General features: G+C 37.3%; 1 protein-coding gene across 1 annotated transcript in view; it reads right to left on the reverse strand.

Moving 5' to 3' along the window:
• Positions 1–9,403: 9,403 nt before the first annotated feature.
• The window catches only part of PAWR (pro-apoptotic WT1 regulator), a 71,857-nt gene continuing 55,801 nt past the window's right edge, over positions 9,404–25,459 (reverse strand). The window contains exons 4-6 of the mRNA XM_059473063.1: positions 17,940–18,087; positions 16,478–16,582; positions 9,404–12,004 (exon numbers count right to left, since the gene is read on the reverse strand). Of these exons, the coding sequence (XP_059329046.1) occupies positions 11,918–12,004; positions 16,478–16,582; positions 17,940–18,087 (340 nt within the window). The 3' untranslated portion in view covers positions 9,404–11,917. The remainder of the gene's footprint in view (positions 12,005–16,477; positions 16,583–17,939; positions 18,088–25,459) is intronic.

A 25,459-nucleotide genomic window follows, 5' to 3' on the forward strand; every position in this document is an offset into this window, starting at 1 on the left:
CCCATTTTTCATAGCTCTAATACTTCTGCGTATTGCATGTAAAAGCAAGAGTAGCTCTTATGATTGCAAAAATACAGGTGAGATACACAAATTATTGTCAACTTCAGTTACAAGAGACACTGCAACATATGTAAAATGCATAAAAGTAAGTTTCCAACACCTAGTGTTGCCACCTATGAAATTTCATCCAAGAGGTTTTGGCCTCTTCTGGCCTTGTGAAATGACCTGCACCCCAACCAAAGAAGTCTTTCGTTATCATTTCAGAAGAACACAAATAGAAAACTTCCCTACAAATAGAGCTGGACATGGACACCTGGAGATCAGCAGGTGCCTTGGTCTCCTCCCATTTCAAGGCAGGAAAAGCCTTTACACTCAGTACACAGCTCCCAGGCACCTCACCTTGTACCACAGGCATTCACAAGGCTCTTCCATTGGGTCCCTTTTCCCTCACTTTGGGACAGGGCTTTTCACTCCACCAACTCCATTTAGGTGTGTCCCCTTTGGCCTGAGCTGGAGAGGACGCAAGCTTGGGATCACAGGGCCAGGCAGCAGCTTGGCATCAAGTTTTCTTCTCTTTCTTTGCCTTGGCCTCTGCTTTTGACTCCCTCAGAAAGCTCTCAGCTGGCTCATTTTCTCTCTTTTGAAAAAGTGGATTGCTGAACTGGCTTCTGATTTCATTCCCTGGCTGCCTGCTTCCCACACTACAATTCTCTGATCTCAGACTCACTGTGAATTTAGGAGTGTGTGCTGCCCAGCAGTATTTCTGTGAATTCTGTGAATTTCTGTCTCCAGCAGGGCTGAGTTCCAGCAGCCCCATCCCCATGCTGCACCTTGAAGAGTGGACAGGCAAGGTCTGTGAGGAGCAGCTGCCTCTAGGAAACAGCTGCCTGGAACATCTTGGCTGAGAGATCTAGATATCTCTAACAAGTAACCAGGCTGCTGAAAACAGAAATGCTGGTTCAAAATGAAATTTCCCTCACCTGTTCACATAATCTAGCAGAATATACATAATTAGCAATAAACTGGATAAGATCCTGCTTTCTCAGCATCAAGGCAGAAAGCAGGGCAAATAGTTATCAGAAAGACACTATCATTAATTCAGGGTGATCAGTGTTTCAACCAGAGTTTTGAGTGATTTAAGCAGATTGGTTAAGTGAGTTTCTCTCTCCCACTCCTTAGCACAGCATCCAGCTTGGTCCCTCCTGAGGGCTGACATCCTCCTCTAGTCATCATGCTGCTGAAGCAGATTTCATGAACAACTTAATACCAGTGGTTTCCCAAATATAGGCCACAAATCACATGCCCCTGGTCTTCAGAAAGCTGGTTAGCTCTGTCAAGCTGACTCCACTCATTTCACTTAGAAAAGGAAACAACAAATGAGAAAATGAGAAAGAAATCTACTGAAGAGAAAAAATGGATTGCACAGTTCTATCTGTATTATATTAACAGAAAATGAGAGAAAACCTTACAGAGAGATGAGCTAGAAACACAAATGTTTTACAAGTGCAGTTTTTCCATGTAGCTTTCTCTAATTGCTACAGAAGCTGTTACGCAATCCTGAACAGATCTTCTCCTTAACATGGTTACATTTGTGAAGGAACTTGGGAATTAGGTTTTGCTCCTGTAAAATGCACTGGCCTGTAGTGAGACTGCCCCCCTCCTGGCTTTCTGGCCTACAGCTCTCAGAGGAGGACTGCATGGTGACAAGGGAAAGTACAGGGAGGCTAATTAATCTCGTGCTGCAGCTGGTTTTAATTAGTAATTTAGGAATATATTAAAGAAACAGAGTCTAGAATAGCCATCCAAAGTACAGGCATGCTTTCCAAAATATCCAGCTCTCCAGTAACACCAAAACCCATTAAATCACAGTCTTAACAATGACTTAGCAAATCAGTCTTAGCAATCACAGTCTTAGCACCAAATCCCCCTCTCCCCTTCTAAGAAATAATTACTTCAAATCCTTTCCCTACCATTTCATCCCAATTGAAAGGGGAAGGAATGAGAAGTGTTTACTGTATCAAGATAGCTAAAACATTACTTCTCTTGAACATGAGTTAGAAAACACAGTAAATTCCCAAGCTGAGTTTTTGTGGGAAAACTTTCACCAGCAGATCTATCCCACTTAGAGAAAAAAAAAAAAAAAAGTCCCTCTTAAATAAAATCAAAATCCTTCTTCACCAGACAGAAACAAAAAAGCTCTTTTTCCTTCAACACACCTGGCACTATGAGTAACACAATGGCACTTCTTTCCTTTTAAAGGATTTTTCCAAAGGACTACATGCTGCCCAGGTGTTCAGGGTTTGGGTTTTTTTTTTACAGTGAGCACAGAAATCATACCTGCTTAGCTCATTCTGTGCTACTCTTTAGTTTCTTATTCTTACCTTGCTGTGAGTGAAAGGAATGGGTTATTACTGCTAGTAACAGCGGTCTCTAGAGCTCACAGTGCTCTGTCCTTACTACTCACTGTTGAATTATTCCTTTCCTTTAGTGAAGAAAGTCCCACCACAGCCACTCTGCTATCTCATCGTGTACTTTTAAATTCTTCCTGTTTTTTGCAGAGCTTGCAAACTCCCCTATTTTTGCAGCTTCACTGAACCAACCTTGCTATCAGCCAGTACCAGAGACTCACCCACACAGCAACTCAAGGACAGGCCCAGCAGAGCTCAGAGCTCTTCCACAGAATTTGCTACTGCTTCTGCTGAGCCATTTCCAATGCCTGTGGATACTTCCTTTTTTTGTATATCACTGAGACAAGCTGTAAAACTACATGTGCTAAACACACGTTCAAAATATATCTGAAAATATATAGTAAATTTGAAGCCTTTTTTGTCACATTTCCCAAGGATCATATAGGCTTGCTAACAGCATACAGATTTTTTTATCAACTGAAAACTGACAAAAGCAGTAGCTTTTAAACCTTATCTGCCTGAAAAGGAAGAACCCCCCTAGCTCTCACCTTTCACAGCCCACAGTCTGGATGCCTTTCCAAGTTAACTGGATGCCTTTCTGGTTGACTGCTATTATTTTGCTGAGTGCTGGGACAGCCTGTCTGCTGGCAAGAGGACTCCAGCCACCCTCCTCTCATATTTGACTTAGTGTAACCATTTTGCTTTAGAGCCTGTTTGCAATGTCCTGTTCTTTTACAGTCTGACCTTTCTTCTGTGCCCTTCTAATTCCCCTGCACCCCAAAGCTATTGCTCTTTATTGCACTAAAGAAATAAAAGGAAAAACAGAATCAGTATGAATGAATGAAGACTTATTTTTAAACACCATTTTCCACAGGTTCAACGGAGCCCAGCTAACGTGGTAAGTATTGCCATGTCAACACTGCAACCAAAGAACTGTCACTTCCCCTCCCAAGCCAAATATCATCATCTCATACAAATATCCTCCCTGCAGGCATACTCACCAGCCACAAGCCCTACCTGCCATCCAGCCTGACCTTTGTTCCCGTCTCTCACTGACACACCCAAAATTCTTGCTGTGACACACAACCAAAAACTACTGTAGCAGACCCACAATGAAGTCAAACTCCACAGAAGTACAGTTAGTGGAAGGAGAAAAGACTAACACAGCCAGCTGTTTGCCCATATGACACTGAAGCCAAAGCAGAGGCTTGCCTTCCTTGGCCTTGCAGCTTTCCAGCTTGGTCCTGGGATCCTAGAGCCATGTTAGTGAGAAGCGATTTAATTAAAAGTGATTTAATTATTACTTTACTTAAGAGATTATTAAAGTCCATTAAAATCCAAAGCGATGCTTGCCAAGATCTCAAACCAGTTTATTATTTCATTTCTTGCATAATGACGAGGAAAAGTATGTTTTGTTTCCATCTCTTTGGTGAGGAGATATGGCACTTTGCCAGCTCACAAGGAGGAAAACTCTCCTTGGTGCCAACGCCCAAGCGCACTGCATCCTGTGCCTCAGTGCCGCGGCGCCCGAGGCGGCAGCTGACAAATCGCTCGGTACCTGGCTTTAAAACCTCCCTCCTTCTGAGTATCTGCACACGCTGCTATCTGCAAAAGAGCACTGGGAAAGATGGGTAAAAGTTTCATAGAGGAAGAGCAGAAAAAGAACATGACAATTTGCCAATTTGCAAATAAATGGAAGCTGATTCATCCTGTCCGGTGGGTCTTTGTATCAGCACAGTTAATGATACTGCCCTGAAATATGTTGGTTCAGCTGTCTAGCTGCAGCAGCGTGGTGGACAGCAGAATATTTCTGGTGCATGGCCTGAGAGAGGAAAAAACCAAACAGAAAGTGCATACCTCTAAATCTTGCTCCCTGCATAGGTACTTCAGTTGTTTACTTTCCATAATCACACAGCTCTGACTGCCTCACGGGGCCTGAGAAGATTGTTAATAGATTCAAAAATAAGTATTTGGCAGCATAGATAAAGGCATTTCCTGAACCCTTCAGTTAAGTGTTTTTGACTCCATGGTATTAAAAAATGAGTAAAATACACAGAACACTCCAATTGCAGAGATAAATAATCATCTGCTGGGATAACCTTCCTTAGATTTAGAATGTAAACTGAACTACATTTCAGCTTAAGCACTGAAAAATCTCAAGAGGTATCAGTAAAGCAAAAGATAACTAAAGAAAATGAAACCAAGAAAAAGGATAATGGCACTCGTCCACTGTAGAATCATCAAGTAGCCAAAAGAGATATGTTTGTCTTTGTTTAAACTGTCATAAATTACATTTCAATTGTGTTCAAGAAAAAAGGTCATGAAATGAAAGACTTGAAAAGTTTCAAGTCCTTATTTACATATAGATCAGACAAAAATACCAAAGTAAAATGCCTTGAAAGGTCTGCATCTTTGCTTACCCACAGAACAGACAGACCAAAGACGACAGCTTTATTCATCCATTTCAGTAAATCTTTTGGACATGGGACTTAGTTTCTTCTTTGAATACTCTGACCTCTCATCTAAGGACAATTTACAACCCTATGGGTGGACGTTGTAACAAAATTCAGAAGGTGGGAAGGCTCTGTGTCACAGAGGCTGCCCTGTGGACATCTGCTGGTCACTGCTGCCTTTGAATTAGCGAAAATTCTCACTTCTTACTAAAAACCCCAAAGAGCAATCTGCTTTCTTCTACCAGTAGAGCAAGTCATGCAGTTACTACCAGGAGTAGCTTCCAAATACTGGAATACACTCCCACAGAAGGAAGCCAGAGCAACTCTTCCTGCTCTCATCTGCCTCAGCTATAATATTTGCAGGATTCTGAAAGCAGGTAAACTCAGTGGATAGGGTGCCAAGTAAAAAGGATGTGATTCCTACACAGAGAGTTTCTCAATGAAGACTGCTGACAGCTGCATAAAAGGGAGCTGAATGAAGAGCATGCTTGCAGAGCTGCACCAGCCACTTCAATCAAAACAAGAAGCACCTTTCTTGAGATCCATATCCAGTTTTGGGCTTTTGCAACCCAGTGCACCCAGAAGAGTAACCTTCCTCTGATTCTAAGCTTTTTAAAAAAATTTCATAAAAGCATCACCATTTTTGACAGGCAAAGTGAATTACATTAAGATGCACTAAATTACTTCACTCAGTAACATGATATTCAACGTGCTTTTAAAAGACTTTTAAAATTATCTTGTTCCACAAAACTTGCATACACCTATCTGGCACACTACAAAAATAGGGAGTATTTTGTTGGGGGGGAGTGTTTCTTTTTCATAAATCTCTCAGCGGTAGTTAAGGAAGAGTTTTCTATATTTAAATCTGCAAATGCAGCAGGAGGGCTCTCAGATACAGGGAAATCAGAATTCCTTCACACAGTCCTGGCACTTTAGGAAATGGTTCCCATCTTACCCTGAGAACCAGCTCTGTTATGCTTCTGTTGAGATCTAAATGCTTAGAGCTAGCCATCCCCCAAAACATTAACCATACTAATCAACATTACCATAGCCTACTACAAATTACACTGTATTTGAAAATCAATGTCTAACATTTCTGACCACTCATCTATAGCCTAGCATTGTCTAGGAAAGATATGATCAAAGCCCTGGGTAAAGATGGTCACTTGCATTTCTTCAAGGGTAGAAAGTCACATTCTTCTCCTTTTTAAGAGTCTTTGCAAAGGTGAGCAAATTAGAAGCTGGAGATTGCATTTTTCTCATAAAAACACTTAACTGTACTGCAGTGATAACTGGAACCACTTCTACATCTCTATAAAATATCCAGTTTGTCATCTTTTTCTTGTTGAAAATTAGGCGGAAAAAAGGCTGGAGGAAACTAGATTTTCTTCATCCTTACACAAAGATATCCTCTCCCTAATATTTAATCCTGCATAGTCTCAACCCACACATTTTCTCCCTGCTTTAAATAAATATATAGCCTTATAAATCCTAGAATCTGGAGAGTGAAAATTGAAAGTGACCACTGTTTTAAATGTCACTTCTCAAACAAAGCCAAAGCAACACAGTTACAGGAGGGTTTACGTGATATTTTACTACAAACCATAGTGAGCTGAAGCAATTAAATAAGAAGAAAGAATGATTCAGCTGGGAACAACTAGCAGTTTATCTGTAATTGCTTCGCAGAGAAATATGGGAGTTATTTCAAGAGAGTCTCAACTTGCAAAGCTTCAGCAGTTTTATTGTCCCCACCCATTAAATATATTTGGTAGCTGGCTGTAAACACACATACACTGTTGCAATCAAAATTTTCAACTCTCTAAACTGCATCATTGTTATAATGAGCCTTCAGGCAAAAGCAGAGATTAACATTTCTGAGAGAGAAAAACAAAGATTTCATTTTCACTACCTGCCCACACAAAACCTGATTTCCAGGATGGAGAGTATATCAAGATGCCAATTATCAACCTGCACATTTCTAAAATATAACCTTTTGAAACAGAAAAACACGGTCTTTCTTTTAAATTATGTTAGTGTTCTTAAAAAATACTGATACAAAGAAAGGACAACATTTAATGCTACTTTGTTGCAGATTACACAACAGCTCATTTAATGAGCCTGCAATACCTAAATATCTTCAGGTCATTTAATCAAGGACAACCCATAAATATTGTTTTATGGGTTCAGTTCCCACCTTAAAAGACTAAGAGGAGATTGAGTGCTCATTTTTGCTGCTGCCACTTTTTAAGTGAATCTTTTTGGTACTCCAGAAAGCATGAATTTTATTAGCTGTAACACCTACAGAGGCCAACAATGAGACAATCAATTACAAAACCTGTTCATTTTCAACAGTGGTTCTGTTTACCAGAAAATGAGGTAGAGCAGTAACACAATTATGCATAAATTTTTATTACCTCCCCTATTAATGGAATTCCAGATCTGAAAACAAAGTCTGATTCTTATATTATTTATTATTTTTTAACATTTACAACATATTAATTAAAAATCAAGGTAGACTTGGATTATCTTTGCAATACAGATAAGGCTTTTATCTCTTGTTATCTGTAGATAACAAAGAGCTTTACCACAAAAATAACTAAGTGTCAAAGGCATCAATTAAAGACACCAAAGATGGCCTTTCTTACCTCCAAGTTTCTTTCTAAAACTTACACAGCTACTGCCAAAATTTAGTTTAACCTCACAGTAATTATAACCACAGAAAGATTTCCTGAAGCAAGCATAAAATACAGCTACAAAAGTAAGAGCTTTCTGGCTCCTCCATTAGCAACACCCACTACAATTCCATCACTAATTACTAAGCATGTTTTACACAGTTTGGCCCAAACCAGTAGAAAATCCAAGCTGAGACATTTCTGTGATGCTGCTGCTATTCTCTGCTATAGCACAGTACTTGCAGGACTTCAGTGGGAAGTGACAATTGTGTTCCCTAAATCCATCAATGACGACCAAGGTTGTCACTCAGGAACAATGCTGGATGTTGTCTTTTCAGCCAGATTTTCTTCAATGAAGAATCAGAATGGTTTGGGTTAGAAGGGAGCTGAAAGATGATCTAGTTCTCCCCTTCCCTCGCCATGCAGAAGAATGTCTTTCACTAGACCAGGCTGCTCTAAGCCCAAAAGAAAACAAAGACTTGTAGTCTTAAGACCTTACCCTCAAATCTGCTCCTGGAATTCTTCTGAAGACATTTTAACTTCTAGTGCTGCTAAAAGAAGGCCTCGTGGGTTTTGGTTTATTGAGGTGCTTACCTTCATCAGGCTATAAAAATGAACCCAACTTAAAGGTGTTAAAAAAGTCTCTTCTGGGGGCAGCACTCTTTTATGTGATATTCCTACAAGGCTTCACTTTCCATAGTTGGAGACTAACAGAATTTTTTGCTGCACAACTGGAACATTAGATTGTCTCAATATCCTTATCAATATTTAATTCCTCTCAAAACCTTGGTAAGATCTTAAATGTCCCCAACCAACTTTCAGTAGCAGTGCAGTGTAGGAGAAACATTTTTCATATAAATATTTGAGGTTAAAGAAAGTAGAAAAACCAGCAAATAAGTATATGGACATCATCACACTTCACAAATACCACTTAAATTTCTATAAGAACAAGGGAAAGAAGAATATACCAAAAAATACAAAGAGTTAAGTTACAAGAGAAAAATTAGAATATCCATGGGAAAACATACCAAGTGCTAAGATAGGTACCTACTGTATGGCAAATCCAGTGATTAAAAGAAGAGCACAGAAAAGGCACTTGTGTACTTGGAGCTAAAACTTCCCACCGAGACTGAGGAACCTAAAAGGTCAAAGGTAAAAACTGAGCAAATGCATAGTTTTGTATTTTAAATCTAAAAGCCACCATGATTTCATAAAGGCAGATATCCTTACCCAAATTTACCTAACATTTTAAATTTACTAAGTGCAAATGCTCTTAATGAATAATGTCTTATCCATAAAGTAACCATGGTGTTGAATGCATGGTTGCTTGTGGTATTTATGTTTACTTTCTTTTAAAATAACAACATTACAAGCTTTATGATAAAATGTGGTATAGTTATCATCTCCTTGATAATTGCTGATTATCCACTTGTTCTCTTTATGTGCAGTCTGCAGCTACGAGTGAAAAGGAGTTTGCCCTTAACAATTTTGCTTGTGCAGGAGAGAACATTTGCTTTCATAGAGCTTTAGAAATTAAATCAATTCACCTTCTGCAGAAACAGCACTGTAACATTCTTGCTTTTCCTGGGAAGGTTTATACTTCTGCCTTGAAGTAGGAGAGAAGATCACTTCTACCTAACTGATGGAAGGATACTCACTATCACCTGAAGCAAAAAAAGTATAGTGCAAATATCCAGATTTCTCTCTTGCATGTCTGCATATGCAAACACACTTGAAAACTTCAATGTGAACGCAAAACTCATTTCAGCAGTTCAGATTGGGAACTTCACACCACAGAGGACAAATCCAGTTAGAATTTTAGGGAGACAGTATTAATTCTCCTTTAAAGACAGCAAGTACTCAGCCTGGATTAAAAAGAATTTTGTTTTATTTGAACAACGGCAAACAATCTTTATTATAAAACATGTATCTTTCACCTGGAGTAGAAGAATCTCAAAATCATTTTTATAATCTGATAACAAGTATCACCACAACTAGTCAATGTTCAAAACTAAAATCACTTACTCATAGGTTAACGATGTTTAAATTTTTTAAACACATAAAACGGGTATTTTCTAAAAATCACTCTGCATTATGATTATGAGACTGTTTTCAGAGGAAAACTCAACTACCACAAGTTTTCCAGAGCAGAAAAATCACAACTAGCCCTGAACAAGAACAGTTACATTAGAAATCCAGAAATTCTGCCAAATACTTCTGTCAGTTTTATGTACAAGTTTCAAAAAAAATTCTAATTCTGGCATTACCGCCGCCAAGAAGAGGTAATATGAAGACAAGTAACTTTTGTTTATGCTCTTCGTTGCTGTTTTTCTTTGGTTTAAAATGTACATGAAACACATTTTATGAAACATCTGCTTTGCTACTTCATATTGCTACCTGTGTGTACTGCAGTATGCTTAATGTTAGGCACTTAATAAACTCCAATATGTTTGACACCCCATGCAGCATGTGGGTACCTGCATTCCCTACCTGGTACACAGAGAAGGAAATCAGATGTTCTTCCAGAGGAAGTTTTGTATTTATTCAAAAGGCATGCATCTCAACTGACTTTATTATGTCTTTAAATGGTCAATTTAATGGAACTTAGAAATTAAGAGACCTCTTACTGTTTCATTAATATTACAAGCAATACTCATTGGTGTACATTGTAATTCAAAGGGCTTATACAAACCCCCTGTACCATTTAACCTCCTGAGAAAAGGTTTTAAACGGTGTTCCATGGAATCTCACCCACTGTGAAGGAAAACACTGAGGCATCCTGGACTGAAAGTGTCCTGAAAAACACTTTAAAGCCTTGAAACATTTTTCCTCATCAGAATGCACAAATGCAAAATAATCTATCCTATATCCAAAACAATTCAAAATGTTAACAATAATAGCTGGAATTTTAAATTTAAGAAACACTGTCATTGAATACAATTTGCACATTATGAAAACAATTTGCAAATCTGAAAAGGCATTTGTCATCTATATTTGACATACATATATTAATATAACAATACTGTTACATTGTTACATTAAAGTTGCTTTTTAGTTTTAAGGTAAAAAGAACTATATGTATGTAACTTTCTGACACCAAAATTGTCCATAAAAAGCCTAGACTGTTTGAAATGTTTTAAATTTTATTGTCTTTCCTCAAAGGGTTTGTACATTTAATCTGACCAGGAATGAAAAATGTGCTGTATTAAGATGAAATAAAGTACAAATAATTTTTAGTCTAAATGTTAACTGAGGTCTGTGATTAAAGTCTAAGGAAAATTTTGTCAGCCATCATGTCATAGGAGAATCCACACACAGTCATAACTGGATTGTAACATCTAACCAGGCACTTTTTAAACAACTTGTTAGTTTAAAATCAAGGATAAAAATGGGGTTTGTATGTCATTTGATGTTTCAAAAAGGCACAAATCACTAGTATGCCCCTCTATTTTGTCATATACAAAAAAAAATTTCACTCAAAAAAAAAATCCAAAAACTTGTATGGGTTATGATCACTACAAATTTTAGGATGACAACAAGAAGTGTCTTTGCTAAAATGAAAGCTCCAGGCTTTGATTGAATTCTCAACACAGCAAACAAACTGTCTGATTGCAAACTTGCAATTCATTGCTAAAGCAAAAGCCATAAAATAAACTGCAGTGCACAACTTCAATGTGATTCTAAGAACTTATTAATGCTGATATGAGAGGTGATTTATTTGGCTTTGTGGTGTTTTGCATTTGTTTGTTTTGCAGTTTTTTAGTAAAACCTTCCCCTTCTGACAGAATACTGTTAAACACAGGAAAAAAAATTTGCTACTTTCTACTACTGTCAATTTTTCATACACAGTAAAAAACAACAACATACAAGAGTTCTGGAGCAAGTCATCAATCTGCAAAATGTTATACATCAGTAATAAGGCCTCCAATGTACAGCAATTTGAACAAAAAAGGAAGCATTTCCCAAAATACATATTTTGAATCTGTGTAAACAAAGTTCATATGTATTGCTTCCATTAATTTCAAAAATATACACCCACATGGACTGAAAATGATCTTGATGCTATGAATTTTACATTACTATAATTTCTGCAGCTGTAATCTGAAGATACAAAATCCAAATATTTTTGAACTTAAAATTTTGAAACATGTTGAAAATTTTAATCATGCTTATGTGAAAAGAAAGCTAAAAATACACCCCAAATTTTATGCCATTTCATTGAACAAAGGAGAAAGCACTATGAAAATAAACATTCATCTGGTTTCCTAACAATAAATACAAAGACAGTTATTATAAGATACTGCAACACAGGAAATATTACTATATTGACCTTAGTGTTCAATCAGTAGTTTTTTAAATCTTTCCTCATTGACATCTGAATCTTCTACCTTGTCAGCTGTCCAACAACTTTTAAGAGGGTTTTGTTTTCTTGCTTCAATTGTTCATTTTCGTCTTCTACATCATCGAGATCCTATACAAGAAAAAAGAAAAATAAACACTTCTCAGGATGGAAATACAAACTCTCAATTAGTAGCAGCAGAAATTTAATATCTTAGCTCTGAAATGAGGAAGCTGGAACAGGGAAGAATTAGTGTCACAGTAGGCACCCTTAGAAATGTTAAACCAGCCTGTTTCAAAGTGTTACCATAATTACAAAACATTAACATTATATTCCTAAGAACCTTAAATAGAAACATGTTCAAATCAAAGCTACAGCAGGAATTAATGCATAAAGAAACCAAAATAGAATGGGGGTGACTATTTTTCTGGCATATACAGAGAGTGTATTAATCAGCTCCTCTTCCTGCTTTCCCCAATTGCCTGTCTGCAACTATGGTTCCCATGTATACACATCACTGATTATTACTGCAAGAAATCCTGTTTTGAGTATTCAGTATCAAAATTTTCAGAAAAAGACATGCCAGTTCACTTTTTTCCTGTGGAGCAAAAAATAAAAATGGACTTTGTAGCTTTTGTCTGAAGTGCTACTGGAAGAACAGACAGTGTGCACAGAGTAGTAATGGGTGCTCAAAATAGATTGCCTTCACAGTGTTTGAAAATGTTTTGAAAGTGTTTGACACACACAAATGTTTGTGTTTTTTCCACTAATTACCATTTTTGTCCAGTTCCCATTTCACTTCCTCAATCCTAACAAGCTTTGTCAAACCTTTAAAGTGAAAATCAGTAATAATAACTGCTTAATGCAAACATTTCTTCAATAAACGCAATTTTTGTGTACAAAAATCTCATGCAAAAACCAAAATGTGAACTAGAAAAGAATGAAGAAACAGAAGAGTGATGTCAAGGACAGGATTTTAAGGAGAAAAATGAAAGGTGGGCAAAGGAAAATGAACCAGAATTCTCACTGGAGATCCTATGTGGTTTTTGATTCAAGTCTGCCAAACTGTCCTCTTGCCTTAAGCAGTAAAGAGATTTTCTCTCTCAGGGTCCTCTAAGTTGTTAGGCAGTGTTTAACATACAAAGCCCAGGTTCTTATTTCTTTCTCAGTGAGGTCATTGCAGAATAGAGATAATCTGTTCAATTGGTATAATGATTTTTAAAAGCCTCTTCAGTTTGCCAAGCTAAAATCCACACCTCAATACTTTGCAATCCCTTTATTGTTTTCTAGAGTAGAATCAAGAAATCACTAGCAGAAATTTCTCTCTGCCTCACAGAAGTAAAGCTGCATCACAGCATGAACCAATTCCAGGAAAAGCATTTGATTACTCCAACATAACAGATTCAAGCGACTTAAATACCTAAACAGGGTAAGTTTTGGTGGATAGATGCTAAAAATACAATTTAGTATAAACAAATACACTTTATAATCTCTTTTGTACAATTCAGATTAATAAGCAGATAGATGGAAGGGACAACACATTTTCAATAAAACTATTTCTTTTTAGTTTGGTAAACATAAAACTTGTATTATAATGTTTAAACCTGGTGATCGAGCCATCGGATATCTCAATTACAGCTTACCTAAATACCTCCTGTTTAAAATTCTAGTGTAATACACTCAAAATAAAATATTAAAAGTTTGTGAAATGTTTATGCTGCAAAAATAACATTCCAGAAATTACTGCATGTAAAAGTTTCTTGAATATAAGCCAACAAAAATAACAGCTTTAAGGATCTACAGAAACAATGGGTTGAGAGATGGAGGGGATTCTGCCACTCTGAAATTTTAAGTTTCTTGTTCAAAATTACAATACTAATTTATGCTTATTAACAAGAAAAAATGCAATAGCAAGAAAGTTTGAACTTCACATACCAAAAGAACTGATAACTAAGCAATTGACATTAATGGACTGTAAATCCTCACTGAGACTTTCTCCAAACACGCTTTTAACCACACTGACATCTTAGTAAGGTCAGAGATGACTAAGTGTAAACTAATTGACAGCTGAACTTTGCCTACAAAGTATTCAAATATTTTGAGATGCCTTTCAGACATTTAAGGTTCTTATGAAGCAATTGCCCCTTTCTTACACTGAACATGGCAGACTTAGCTTTAATTTCTAATATACTGGAATGAGAGAATGCTGTTTATGGGAGAAAGCCTTTTCTGTTCCTCAATATAAATGCAGCTCATATCCTTTAAGTATCTCTGTGATGTACTGACTGAGCTCAGTAAAACGATAATGTCACATTAAATAAATATACTCACTTAAAATGAGAAAAATTCTACCAAGAAGTTCTCATGATTCTTGGAAAAAGTTTTTCAAGTGCAACACAAGGTCTTTGCCAATCAGGGATGCATCTGTGGTTATGAACTGACTAGAACTTCTAGAAAGAGCATTTTGCTAAATATGGGCTGAGCAGTCAGAAAGATACACAATAAAATGGCCTTTTAAGAAGTTCTAGGGTATCTGATGTGGCATTCTTCCCATACCTGCACATATTAACATCCAACAACTGTATATATTGATGAAAGAAAAGCTGGAGGAGAACCATGAATGTGTAGATGGTCAAATTTAGAGATCCCTATTTAGGCTTCTACCAGCAAAATCTTTTCAGACGACATCTGCATAGACTCACTAAATAAAGTTCAGTCCTCAGGACATCCTTTTATCTGAACAGAAGGCTGAAGATTGCAGCTGTTCTTCCATGAAAAGCACCCAGTCCTGGTGCTAGGCCTACAGAGGGACACTCCATCAGATGGATGTCCAAGGGCTAGCTCTCATGTTCTCAGTTATGATAATAAACCTGAAGCAAATACAACTGACATATTAATTTCCATAACCTTCTATCATGAGAATGATGTGATATTTCTGCAGCTTTTCTTAATTTTTTAAACATTTTCTCTTTCTGAATCCACATGGATAGTCAATATAGAAGCAATCAAATTGAAGAGTTAATAAACAGGAAAGTAAAACTGCATTTGTGTTAATGGAAGCATCACTTGAGACATGAGTTCAAAAGACAAATAACTATGCTGGTCATAAAATCAAAAGGCAGCTAATTCATCATTAGGAAAAGCCTAAGAGACACAGACATAAATAACTTGCACTCTATTGAGCAAACAGACAATATTAAAGGTATGAAAAATGCTGACCTGATGGACCAAAAATATCCCTTCTCTTCTGTGTTTAAAAGTATCTACCTAGGGAGCACCAATAAGATGGCCTTGTAGATCTCATGGAAAGGTAACATTTTAGTCAATATAAAACAAAGTTGGTCTTGAAATTACTTTATTCAGTTTATGTTTTCTTCCATACAACAAGCAGAAATTGCTCTTGTACTTAACACAGGCAATGCACAGACAGTGCCTAACTTTACTATGGATGTTCAAAGACAGTTTCTAGTTAAGACACTTGATGGATTTCATTTACGACATCAGACTTCAAGTATAGCCAAAAAACACAACATTGCTTCTGGAACATCAAACCTCTCAAAAAGCTGTGGTCCTAAACCCCAAGATTTCAGTCATTTAGGTTCCTTCAATTTGTTCTTTCCAACCTTTGAGTCAGGAAGTCAGACCTGACCAACGGTATTAAATAGCTTTGCCACCCATTATGCAGAAGGAATGAACACCTGCCTCAACTGTAATAAGGCCAAGCTTAGATGTGACAGATTCTTTGCAGAATGAAAGAACTGCATGAAAGCAATGCCTCAGTTAAAACAGAAATCTCTCTAAAACCAACACCACCTCATTTATCCTACAGATCAACTTCCAACTTTCCCCATATAAAAGCCAAAATACGTGTTTCAGAATAATCTCATCTCTTCTAATTTTCTAGGTTAGTTTGCAAACTTCTGAATGTTGTTCTCCTTTGCTACTAATGCAGAGCTGCAAAATGTAGGTCTGACACTCTTCATGCCTCCCTTCACTGATGGATTCACCAGAGCTTCTACACTGGACTAGAAGAGAGGCATGTATCTCTAGGAAATCAGGACTCCACACTTCAGCCAGGAAGTGCAGGATGAGGTCAATAATACACCCTGTGAAAGAATTTCTGTTTGCCCTTAAAATTGGTACAATTTTTTTTAAATCAACTTTAAAACTTCTTATCCTATCCTATCCTATTTCCAAGCATATCTCACTCTTCTAGCCCTCTGCTCCTGCCTTCACACCTTGCCTGATGTTACCTCATGTGTCCTGCCCTCTGTCTTATTCTGTCTTTATATGGGATCAACAATAAACAGTATGAGAATATCTGTCAAAATATAAAGAGCTTTTGGTTTTATAACCTTGCTTTATAAACACTTAGAACAACAATGAATTGAGCAGACTTAGGGAAGTTATTCATGACAAATACAAGTCACCTTAGAAAGAAAATACTACTTACTGATATACCTCTTGCAAAGCTACACAAATACAAAAAACCCCCATATTAACTCTTTTCTGATCTTGCCCAATGGATGTCACCTGAAGAATACAACAGAGAATGCAGACACTTATTCCCTCCTTACAGAGCCATGGAATAAATTATTTGCTTACTCTGTTTAATAAATCAATTTCTTCTTTCAGCTTTCCAATTAGTTCCTCTTTGTCCTGTGCCATCTTCATTAATCTTGCATTTTCCTGTCTTTCTTTTGCAAGTTCCTATAACCAGAATAAAGAATGAAGTTGAAAATGTAAATTCTTGTTTTAAGAGACAGTTTTAAGTTAACACTGTCTAAAACAAAGAAAGAACATACACACACATTTATCTATAATTCCTTTTCTACTGCAAGTCAAACCCACATCTTCAAGTCCTTTTACATTTCAAGGAGCTAAAGAATCACATCTAAGAATATTTTACAACAGAAAATCTGTTTGGTTTGATTCAATGATAATGTTTTAATTTATATTTAATTTAAGCTTGAACACAGAATTGGACAGAGGCCCAAAACAGAAGTAGTAAATATAAAGTATCAGCTCCCAAATTACCGCTGGTTGGATTTTCTGTTGTTGGTTTTTTACAATACCATTATAAAAAATGGTAATATGTATATGGTATTATCTTCATTAACAAGATATGAAGATTCACTTTTAAATCTGTGGGCCTGAATGTGATTAAGAATGAAAATGTTCATTAGGAAAGAATGTGCTTAAATCTTCTTCTACTTTTTTTTTTACTGGCAATTTAAGTATTTCAGAAAGAAGATGATTTAGAAGGGAGGATTACGGTATACTCTACTTAAATGAAGATTCCTCAAGTCTTAAATCAAAAATAGCAATTTCTACAAAACACATGTAATTTTCCCCCTTTCCAAAAAAAAAGGCCTATTCAAATTGTGTTAACTTAGTAACTTTCACCCACATGATTCAAGAATATTTGTGAAGTTACCCACAAAAAATCCACTTCAGAGGAAGACAGAGAAGCCAGTAATAGATTACACAGATTAAATTATTTAGCAAAATACTGGCATAGGCCAAAAGCTCAGATCTAACATTATTACATTCTCCCAAAATTGTTTTTATTAAGTCAGTAGGAAACAATGCAAATCATTTTAAATATGTGTTTTGAATGTTTACAGCTCTAACAAACAACTAGACAGAAGATAAATTTTACAATATTTCGGTATACCAAATAAAACAAACCAAGCAGTAGATCAGAAACCAGCTTGTAACCTTGTGAACAGCCGGTGAGCTCCTTCTTCCCCCAAGGTATTTGCTCTGTGTTGGTGTATCACAAGGTACACAGGAGAAGCACACAGAGCACTGCTGGCTTTCTAAGTGCATTATCTTTGCCTTAACTATTTCTCACTTAAATACCAAATGAAAATGAAACATCTGTGATTTCAAAATTCACATTCTTCTCAGTCAGTCTGACTCTCTGCATGTTTTTGTAGACGTAACTATCTGTACTTCAAGCATTTTGCATAATTTCTATGTATTTTACCTGCAAATTTCCCCATGGAGTTTCAAAAGTACTTCATTTCAGAAGTATGCCATAGCAAGGTTAGTTGGTGCTTACCCTTTCAAGTTCCTCAATCCTCTTCTCCAAAGAGTTACTTGGTAGAGAACTGCCAGAAGAATTTGCATCTCTGCCGTATCTGCTGTAAACTGTCCTCTCTGGTCGGGAATATCTGTTTGGAGCATCATCCTCTGGTGCACTGGCTGTACTGTGAGGGGCAGAGAAAGCACACACCTATTTACACACCTCACACAGCAGTCACAGAAGAGCTCTCCAAAGCAGTCAGTAGGTCAGTCTAATAAAGTGCAGAGAACATATTCCACAGCTGAGAACTCACTAAATTCACTGCCTCAGGCATTCAAATACTTGGATAATGCAGCTTTCATCACATGGGTAATACACCAGAAACACATACTTATCCTATTTTTCAAGTTTCATTAACTATGCACATTAAAAAACAAGCTAAATGCCTTTATTTCAAGAACTAAAGTGCCACTACAGAGTTTAAACCAAGAATCTTTCTAACTAGATGAAAACATAAGGGATGAAAAAACAGGTACACATCCAAAACATAAGAATATTGACTAATGCTTTGGGAACTATGGATTTAGCCTGTAAGGAAATGGAAAGCAAACTGAAGTGAGAAAGTGATGAGACCCAACAAACCAATTTCATGCCATCTCCAGATATTTTACTTCAGAACTTTGGTACAGAGGAATTTGTCAGAGCTCTGTTGGCTGACACACTTCCTTAAGTGGTCCCTTGGGACTACTTGGTCTGGATTACATGTCTATTTATTAAAAATCAGCCATGGAATCAACAGATAAGGACTGCAAGTGCACATAAGGTATGTTTTTTAAAAAAGCATGCAGGATCTCCATTACTACTGGCATGTAAAAAAACAGTACTAATCTAAAAATATGTATGACAAGTCAAGTATTTTCAGTCACAAAACTAACAGCATCCTTCCCATAGCCATTTTCTTCCTAAACAGTAATGTTACTCACCTTCAATGAAGATTCTAATGAATAACTAAAAACAACAGAACAGAGTGCCCTGAGAACAGACAAAGAGACTCTCCCACACCAATTCACCAAAATTACACTTCTTAGACTTAAAATATACAGACAAACTGCCAAAACAAAACCAAAAAACTGAGATACTCAAAAGCCACCTGGAGATGATCCTCAAAAATCAGCTCTAGGTGGCTGCTTGAGCAGGGGACTGGACAAGATTACCCCAGAGGTCCCTTCCATCATCAACCAGCCTGTGATTTTGCAAAATCACACAGCTGAAGTATGTATACACTGGTGCTCTAGACCACTTAGGAAAAGAATGAAAAGCACTATGAGCATCCCTTCAACATTTCCTTTAAAACACAGAAGAGTATATGATTAATGTGTTCATTTAACAATTTTGCATTTCATAACTCTAGAAAACCCGCTGCTGACAACATGCAGATTTAGATGGATATAGTGCAAATCAAAAGCAGGAGTATCTGGCAAAGGGATGTCTTTTCGTGGATATAAATATTATTTTGCTCCAGTATGTGTGAAGTTTCCAAGACACACTGACACAATTGTAAGGAATTTTGTAGCTTAATGTTATTACCATATTTAGCACTGTTTATTCTTCATCCAGAAGATTTTTTATAAAACATTTCTAGGACCGGATATGCATGTTGCAACATAAGACAAATATTTAAACTTAACTCTATAAATTCTAGGTCATTGCGTTTCCTAAAAGACTTGTAGTTTTGTGCTGTTAATGTCTCAAGGAGAGACCACACAAAAAAGTCTCAATTTTTCATAATTTAAAAAGGAATACTTTTGCCACTATACTGAAGTATTTAAACTTAGCTCCAGTGAGTGATACTGGCAGAAGCTCCTACACAAAGATTAGAAGAAAGAATACCTGGACAGGAAGGGTTTCATTAATAAAGAAAATGCTTTCACTTTCAGGGTTTTTTCCCCCTGACATTCAGACTTGAATTTCCTCACCTATTCCACTGGGCAGCAGACCCTACTGAACACATTCCTTCTCACTGTAGGAAAGTACAAAGAACATATCATAGAGGCTTCTAGGAAATGGGATTTTAAAAAACCATTTAAGAAAGCATGAGTCCAAAACCTAACACAAGGAATATAACAGATAAAAAGTTCATTATTTGGGGTGTTATAACCAATGGTTAGTACACAGCAATGGCAAAAAAGTACTACCCATGACACAATAGAAACATCTTTCACAAAGAATGGAACTTAAGTCTTCAGATGCAAAGTCACTTCATGAGTGCTAAATGAGAAAGAATCACAGAATCAGAATATGCTGACTTGGAAGCGACCCATCAGGATCATTCAAGTCCAGCTGTTGTCCCTGAACACCCCAAGAGTCACATGTGCCTGAGAGCACTGTTCACTTCTAGAAATCAAGACAGGCTTGGTGCTGTGACCACTGTCCTGAGAAACCTATTCCAGTGCCCAACCACTCTCTGGCTGAAAAACTTCTTGATACCCAACCTAAACCTCTCCTGACTCAGCTTTATGCCCCTCCCTTGAGTCCTGTCATGGATCACACGTGCCAAGATATCTGTACCTGACTCTCCTCTGTCCCTCACAAGGAAGGCGCAACTGCAATGAGGCCTCCCCTGAGTCTCCCCTTCTCCAGGCTGAACACACCAAGTGACCTCAGCCATTCCTCAAAGGCCTCTTGCTCCAGTCCCTTCACCATCCTTGTTGCTCTCTTCTGGATGTTCTCTAAGAGCTTCATGTCTGTTTTATATCATGGCACCCAAACTTGCCCCCAGCACTTGAGGTGAGGTCACCCCAGTGCAGAGCAGAGTGGGACAATCCCTTTCCTTGCCTGGCTGGTGATGCTGTACCTGATGTCCCTCAGGATCCTTTCCACAACGATGATTAGAAAAACAGTATCACTGAACTTGGAGCCTCTTCACTAAGAGGAAACATTTATGAATCAACGCCAACAAACATACTGCCTTATGGAAGCATACATGTAGATTATGCTTATATATAAAAATACACAAATATAAATACATTTTACAAGGTGTTTTCCTGGTTATACTTAAAACAAAAACAATATAGCAAAATCAGTTTGACTTCTTACAGAGAAACAGAAACTTTGGTTTGATGTTCCTAGTTATTTTCTTTACAATAAAATCAGTTATTCATACAGAGACAGGTTTAAAAGCAAGGTGAAATATCTCTTGCTCCTTCCAAAACTTCTTTGATTCTCTCAATGTATTTCTAAAACACTGTCCAAACTGCCATTTCATCCAGTGAAAATCACCCTGTCCAAGCTCTATTTCAACTATGACAGGCTTATTTTTATGCCAGAATCTTATAACTGTACCTGATTTGGAAACTCCTAGTTATTTATGTCACTGCAACCTGGTCAGTTGCTAACAGCTTCTCTGGAAAAAGCAAAGGAAGAAGCCCTGTTTATTTCTAAATATTTCTAAACAGGGCACCTTGGCTTTCTGTTACTTCATACCACTTAAACCAAATTTGTGACTCCAGAGCTGAGCTAAGGAAAGGCATCTTGCCTTTTCTACAGCTGCATTCCCTAGGCTCCTCCATTTTTCCCGCCTCTGGCCTTCAGGTGAATGGGAAACTTCTCAAACCACGAAGCAGCAGCCAAGCAAAAGGAAGCCATCAACTTGCAGCCATGGTGGCTCCCTGAGGCAGTAGCATGCCCAGCTGCATGAGCACTGGCCCAAGAGGGAGTGAGGAACTCCAGCCAGAACTTAGACCATCAAAACATTTTGCAGAAATAAACCCTACTTGTTTATGCCTTCTCATAACATCAGCAGTGTCTCAAGAAGGGCTACAAAAGTCAAGAAAATCTTCTTTAGTGACCCCTGTCTAAAATAAAATGTTCATATCTGCAAAGCAGTGGTCCTAAGGTAACAAGCTAGATGAGACAATGCTTCCAAAGCCAGCCCTCACTGTGGAACTCCTAAACACAGACAAGCAGGCATGTCTGGGCACAGCATTATGAAATGGTATTTCACAGCTGTGGTTTCTTTAAATTAGTGAGATCAAGGTTAGTATGATGGCAAGTAAACTGTTATAGTTTAAGTTTTATAATTATCTAAAAACACAGAGCAAGGCAATTTCAGCAGTGTTCAAACTTCAGACCCCTCCAATGAGTGCTCTGAAGCACCCTCTTTTCTTATGGTCTCTACTTTCCCATTTATTTTTCAACTCTTACATGAATGATAAACTCAAGTATGATGGAGTGTTTTACAATTACTGCTAAATAGTCTCTACCTCTAGGGTTCCACATTAAAGTCCTGTACTATCCCTAAAAGAGGGGGCAAAAATCCTCTCTGACATTTTGACTGGAACCCATAAAACCATACCATACTGTATTCATTTCCACTAGTAAACAAACTTATAAGGGGAATACACTTCTGAGCCATGAAGAGATTTTAATCTAGCTCTTTTTGTAAACTAATCCAGTTGATCTGTCTGATTCAAGAACCATGCAAAAATCTTTAAATCACAATCTGCAAAGTTTGCTTTCCAATTCTTTTTTTTTAAAGAATCTAAATTGGTTCAAAAACTAGCAGACAGTCTTTAAGTAATCTGATAGAACAAACTTTCTGTGTTTATTAAAATATTCCTATGTCTGCATAAATATCTTGCATTACTGTTACTTGCAAACATGCCTTTTAGTTTACAAAAGAAACATAATTCATGTTTACATGTAGATTAGACTCAAATACTTCAATAAAGAAAATGCACTTTGTCCTTCTTATGCTTGAGAAATCATTGGAAACATCAACTATGCTGATACTATCAGACCTTAATCAGAAAACCATTCTTACTAATGGCAATATGTTTAGTATTTAAAATATCTATTCGCAAAGCAGTGCAAAAAATAACAGACCCAGTTTCATAACAGCAGTTTGAAATGGCCAAGACAAGTCATATTACATTAAAAAAACTGAGAGGAAAATGGAAGAATGGGAAGTTGATATGAGCTATTACCACTGAAGTATGCCTAGAGATTTAAAACACTTGAAGCTCACAGTTAGGACACCTGACTGACCACAGCTCCCAAATACTCTCCTGCATGTCCTGTGGCCTTCATGTCAGCATGACCTTGCAGATTCTGGTCGTACTTTTAATAGATCTCACAGTACCACTCCACCCCACAACAAAACCATCACTTTCTCCTGAAATTATTTTATGGACTTAATAATGAAAATACAAAGGAACCCCTCCACAAATTTCTGGGGGGTGTGAAAAATTCTGAAGTAAATCAGAAGACAGACTACAATTATAGACTTATAGATCTTATAGACGAAGATCCTCATCACAAACCTTTATTTACTTTACAGCACAAAGAGACAGGCTCAGTTTGTCCAAGTCACTAAGCACACAACAATACACAGAAGCCATCAGAGTTCATTTGTAAACATGTTTTCCAGTCAATGGACACTCAGTGAAATAGGTTTCCCAGCAATGTCATATAAATGTTTAGTCACGGACTGTTGCATCCATACAGGGGAAAGTAGCCAGTGTAATTCACAGTATAAAATCTGTACAATTCCTTAAGTCCTGGAACACACCAAGAGAACAATGATTCTGTAAGAACACACATAACTGATCTTCCCTGCTTTTTAATCTCTTTTGTCTTGTCAGATACAGGAGGATGGGTATCTCAGTGTAGAGGCAGAATCACAGAATTGTTTAAGTTGCAGAAGAATCTCAAAGATAATAACATAAAATCTGAAAACAGTTAAATGGAAAGGGAAAGGCACTGGAAGTCCAGAATGATATCAGTAATCCAGGACTAGAAGTCAGAAAGGACAGATAATGGAGACAGGAAGAAAAAAACAAAACAACGAGAAAAAACAACACACACAACATCAGACAAATAATAAAGAGAAGACTAGGACCTCGATGATTAAATATAAGGATGTAAGAGAAATGGGGAAGAGAAAGGAAAGAGTGCCTAACTGCACTAGGAAATAGAAACCAGTGAAGTGAAGAAAAATGCTGTAACAAACAAGATGCCACCTTTGATAAGGAATAACTGGAGAAGAGTGAGAAGGCAAAAGAGAAAAAGCAGTAGTAAGAATGGAAGAAAGCTACTTGAATATTTCTGGCAAATAGCTCAATCTTTCAATGGGAAAGAGAATCTATTACAGAATCCAACAATTCATGAAAATATAGTTTCCTTCTTGCTATCATATGTCTATAAAGTCTACCAACCATCTCTCTCCCAGAAAGTACTGGCCACTTACTGTTGCAAGTAAGTTTCAAAAAGGATCCCAAAGTGATTGTCCCTATGTGAAACATGCTTCATTCTCAGTTTGCTTTAAAAACCTAAGGGAGTACACCCAACCCAAGACTGTTGAAAGCAAATTAAGCTCAGTGTATTTGAGCCTTGAAGCAGCCTATTATCTCAATTCAGCCTTTTGGCATTAACATTCCAATTCTAGGTACAATCACAGAATGACATTTTCCATTTCATAGATTCGCAGAATATTTTGAGTTGGAAGGGACACACAAGGATCACAGAGTCCAACTCTTAAGTGAATGACCCATTCAGGGATTGAATCCACAGCCTTGGTGTTATTAGCATCATGCTCTAACCATCTGAGTTTCCAAGGGACTCCTACTGTATTCAGTGAGATCTGAGTGATCTGAATAAGAATTACTGTAGAGGAGGCTGCTTTCTGTAAGACCTTCACCTACTGTGGATGTTGGAAGAAACAAACAAGCCCAGAACAATTCTAGTTCCAACTCCTTTAGCATTCAACTCAGAAAGCAAAACCACTGGGAGTCATACCTTAAGTACCCTCACAGGAAAAATTAGTTCAAGGAGGCACAAATTTTCAAATACAGCAGAAAACTAGTAGATACTATTAACTCCAACCACAGTGGGCATTGTATAACTCAAGGAGAATAAAACCCTCTAAGTATTTGTGAGCACTGGGCACTGTGTTGACAGTGGCAAATAATCCTTCACTTTCAACTTGAAGTTCAAGACTATGCAATAAATAAGATAGATGGCAACATCCATAAAATATTGAACAGCAGCTCACAACAAGTCAGATTCCTCCTGCATGTGATGCCAGCCCTGACAGAGGAAGTTGACAAAGAGTCTACATCCCACATATAACTAAAGCTGACTGAGGGAAGACTGCATAACCAAGTCTCATTTAGCATTTTCTAGCTCTGGCATTTCCTACTTTTGCAATGCTAATCAGTAGGATTAGATTATTTTCAAATAAGTTACCAACGTGGTTGTGCAAACTTCTATTTATTACCACCCCACGCACAAGCAAGTTTTTGCAAGCAAGTATATACAGCAGGCAAGCAGAGATAAGGTTTATGAAAAGCCACAAAAGTATGACACACACCACTAAGTATTTGCAGATACAAACAGCAATAAAATTATGCACCAGGACTTAGGAGGAAGTAAAGACTGAACTAAAATGTGCTTGATTAATAAGAAATGAATCATGAAATTACATAGTTACTAAACTTGTGACAATAAGCCCACCCATTCTGCAATGACAAAGTGATTTTAAAAAAGCCCTATAAAAA

Source organism: Ammospiza nelsoni, chromosome 5 (assembly GCF_027579445.1).
Source record: "Ammospiza nelsoni isolate bAmmNel1 chromosome 5, bAmmNel1.pri, whole genome shotgun sequence".
In the NCBI taxonomy this organism is placed as follows: Eukaryota; Metazoa; Chordata; class Aves; order Passeriformes; family Passerellidae; genus Ammospiza; species Ammospiza nelsoni.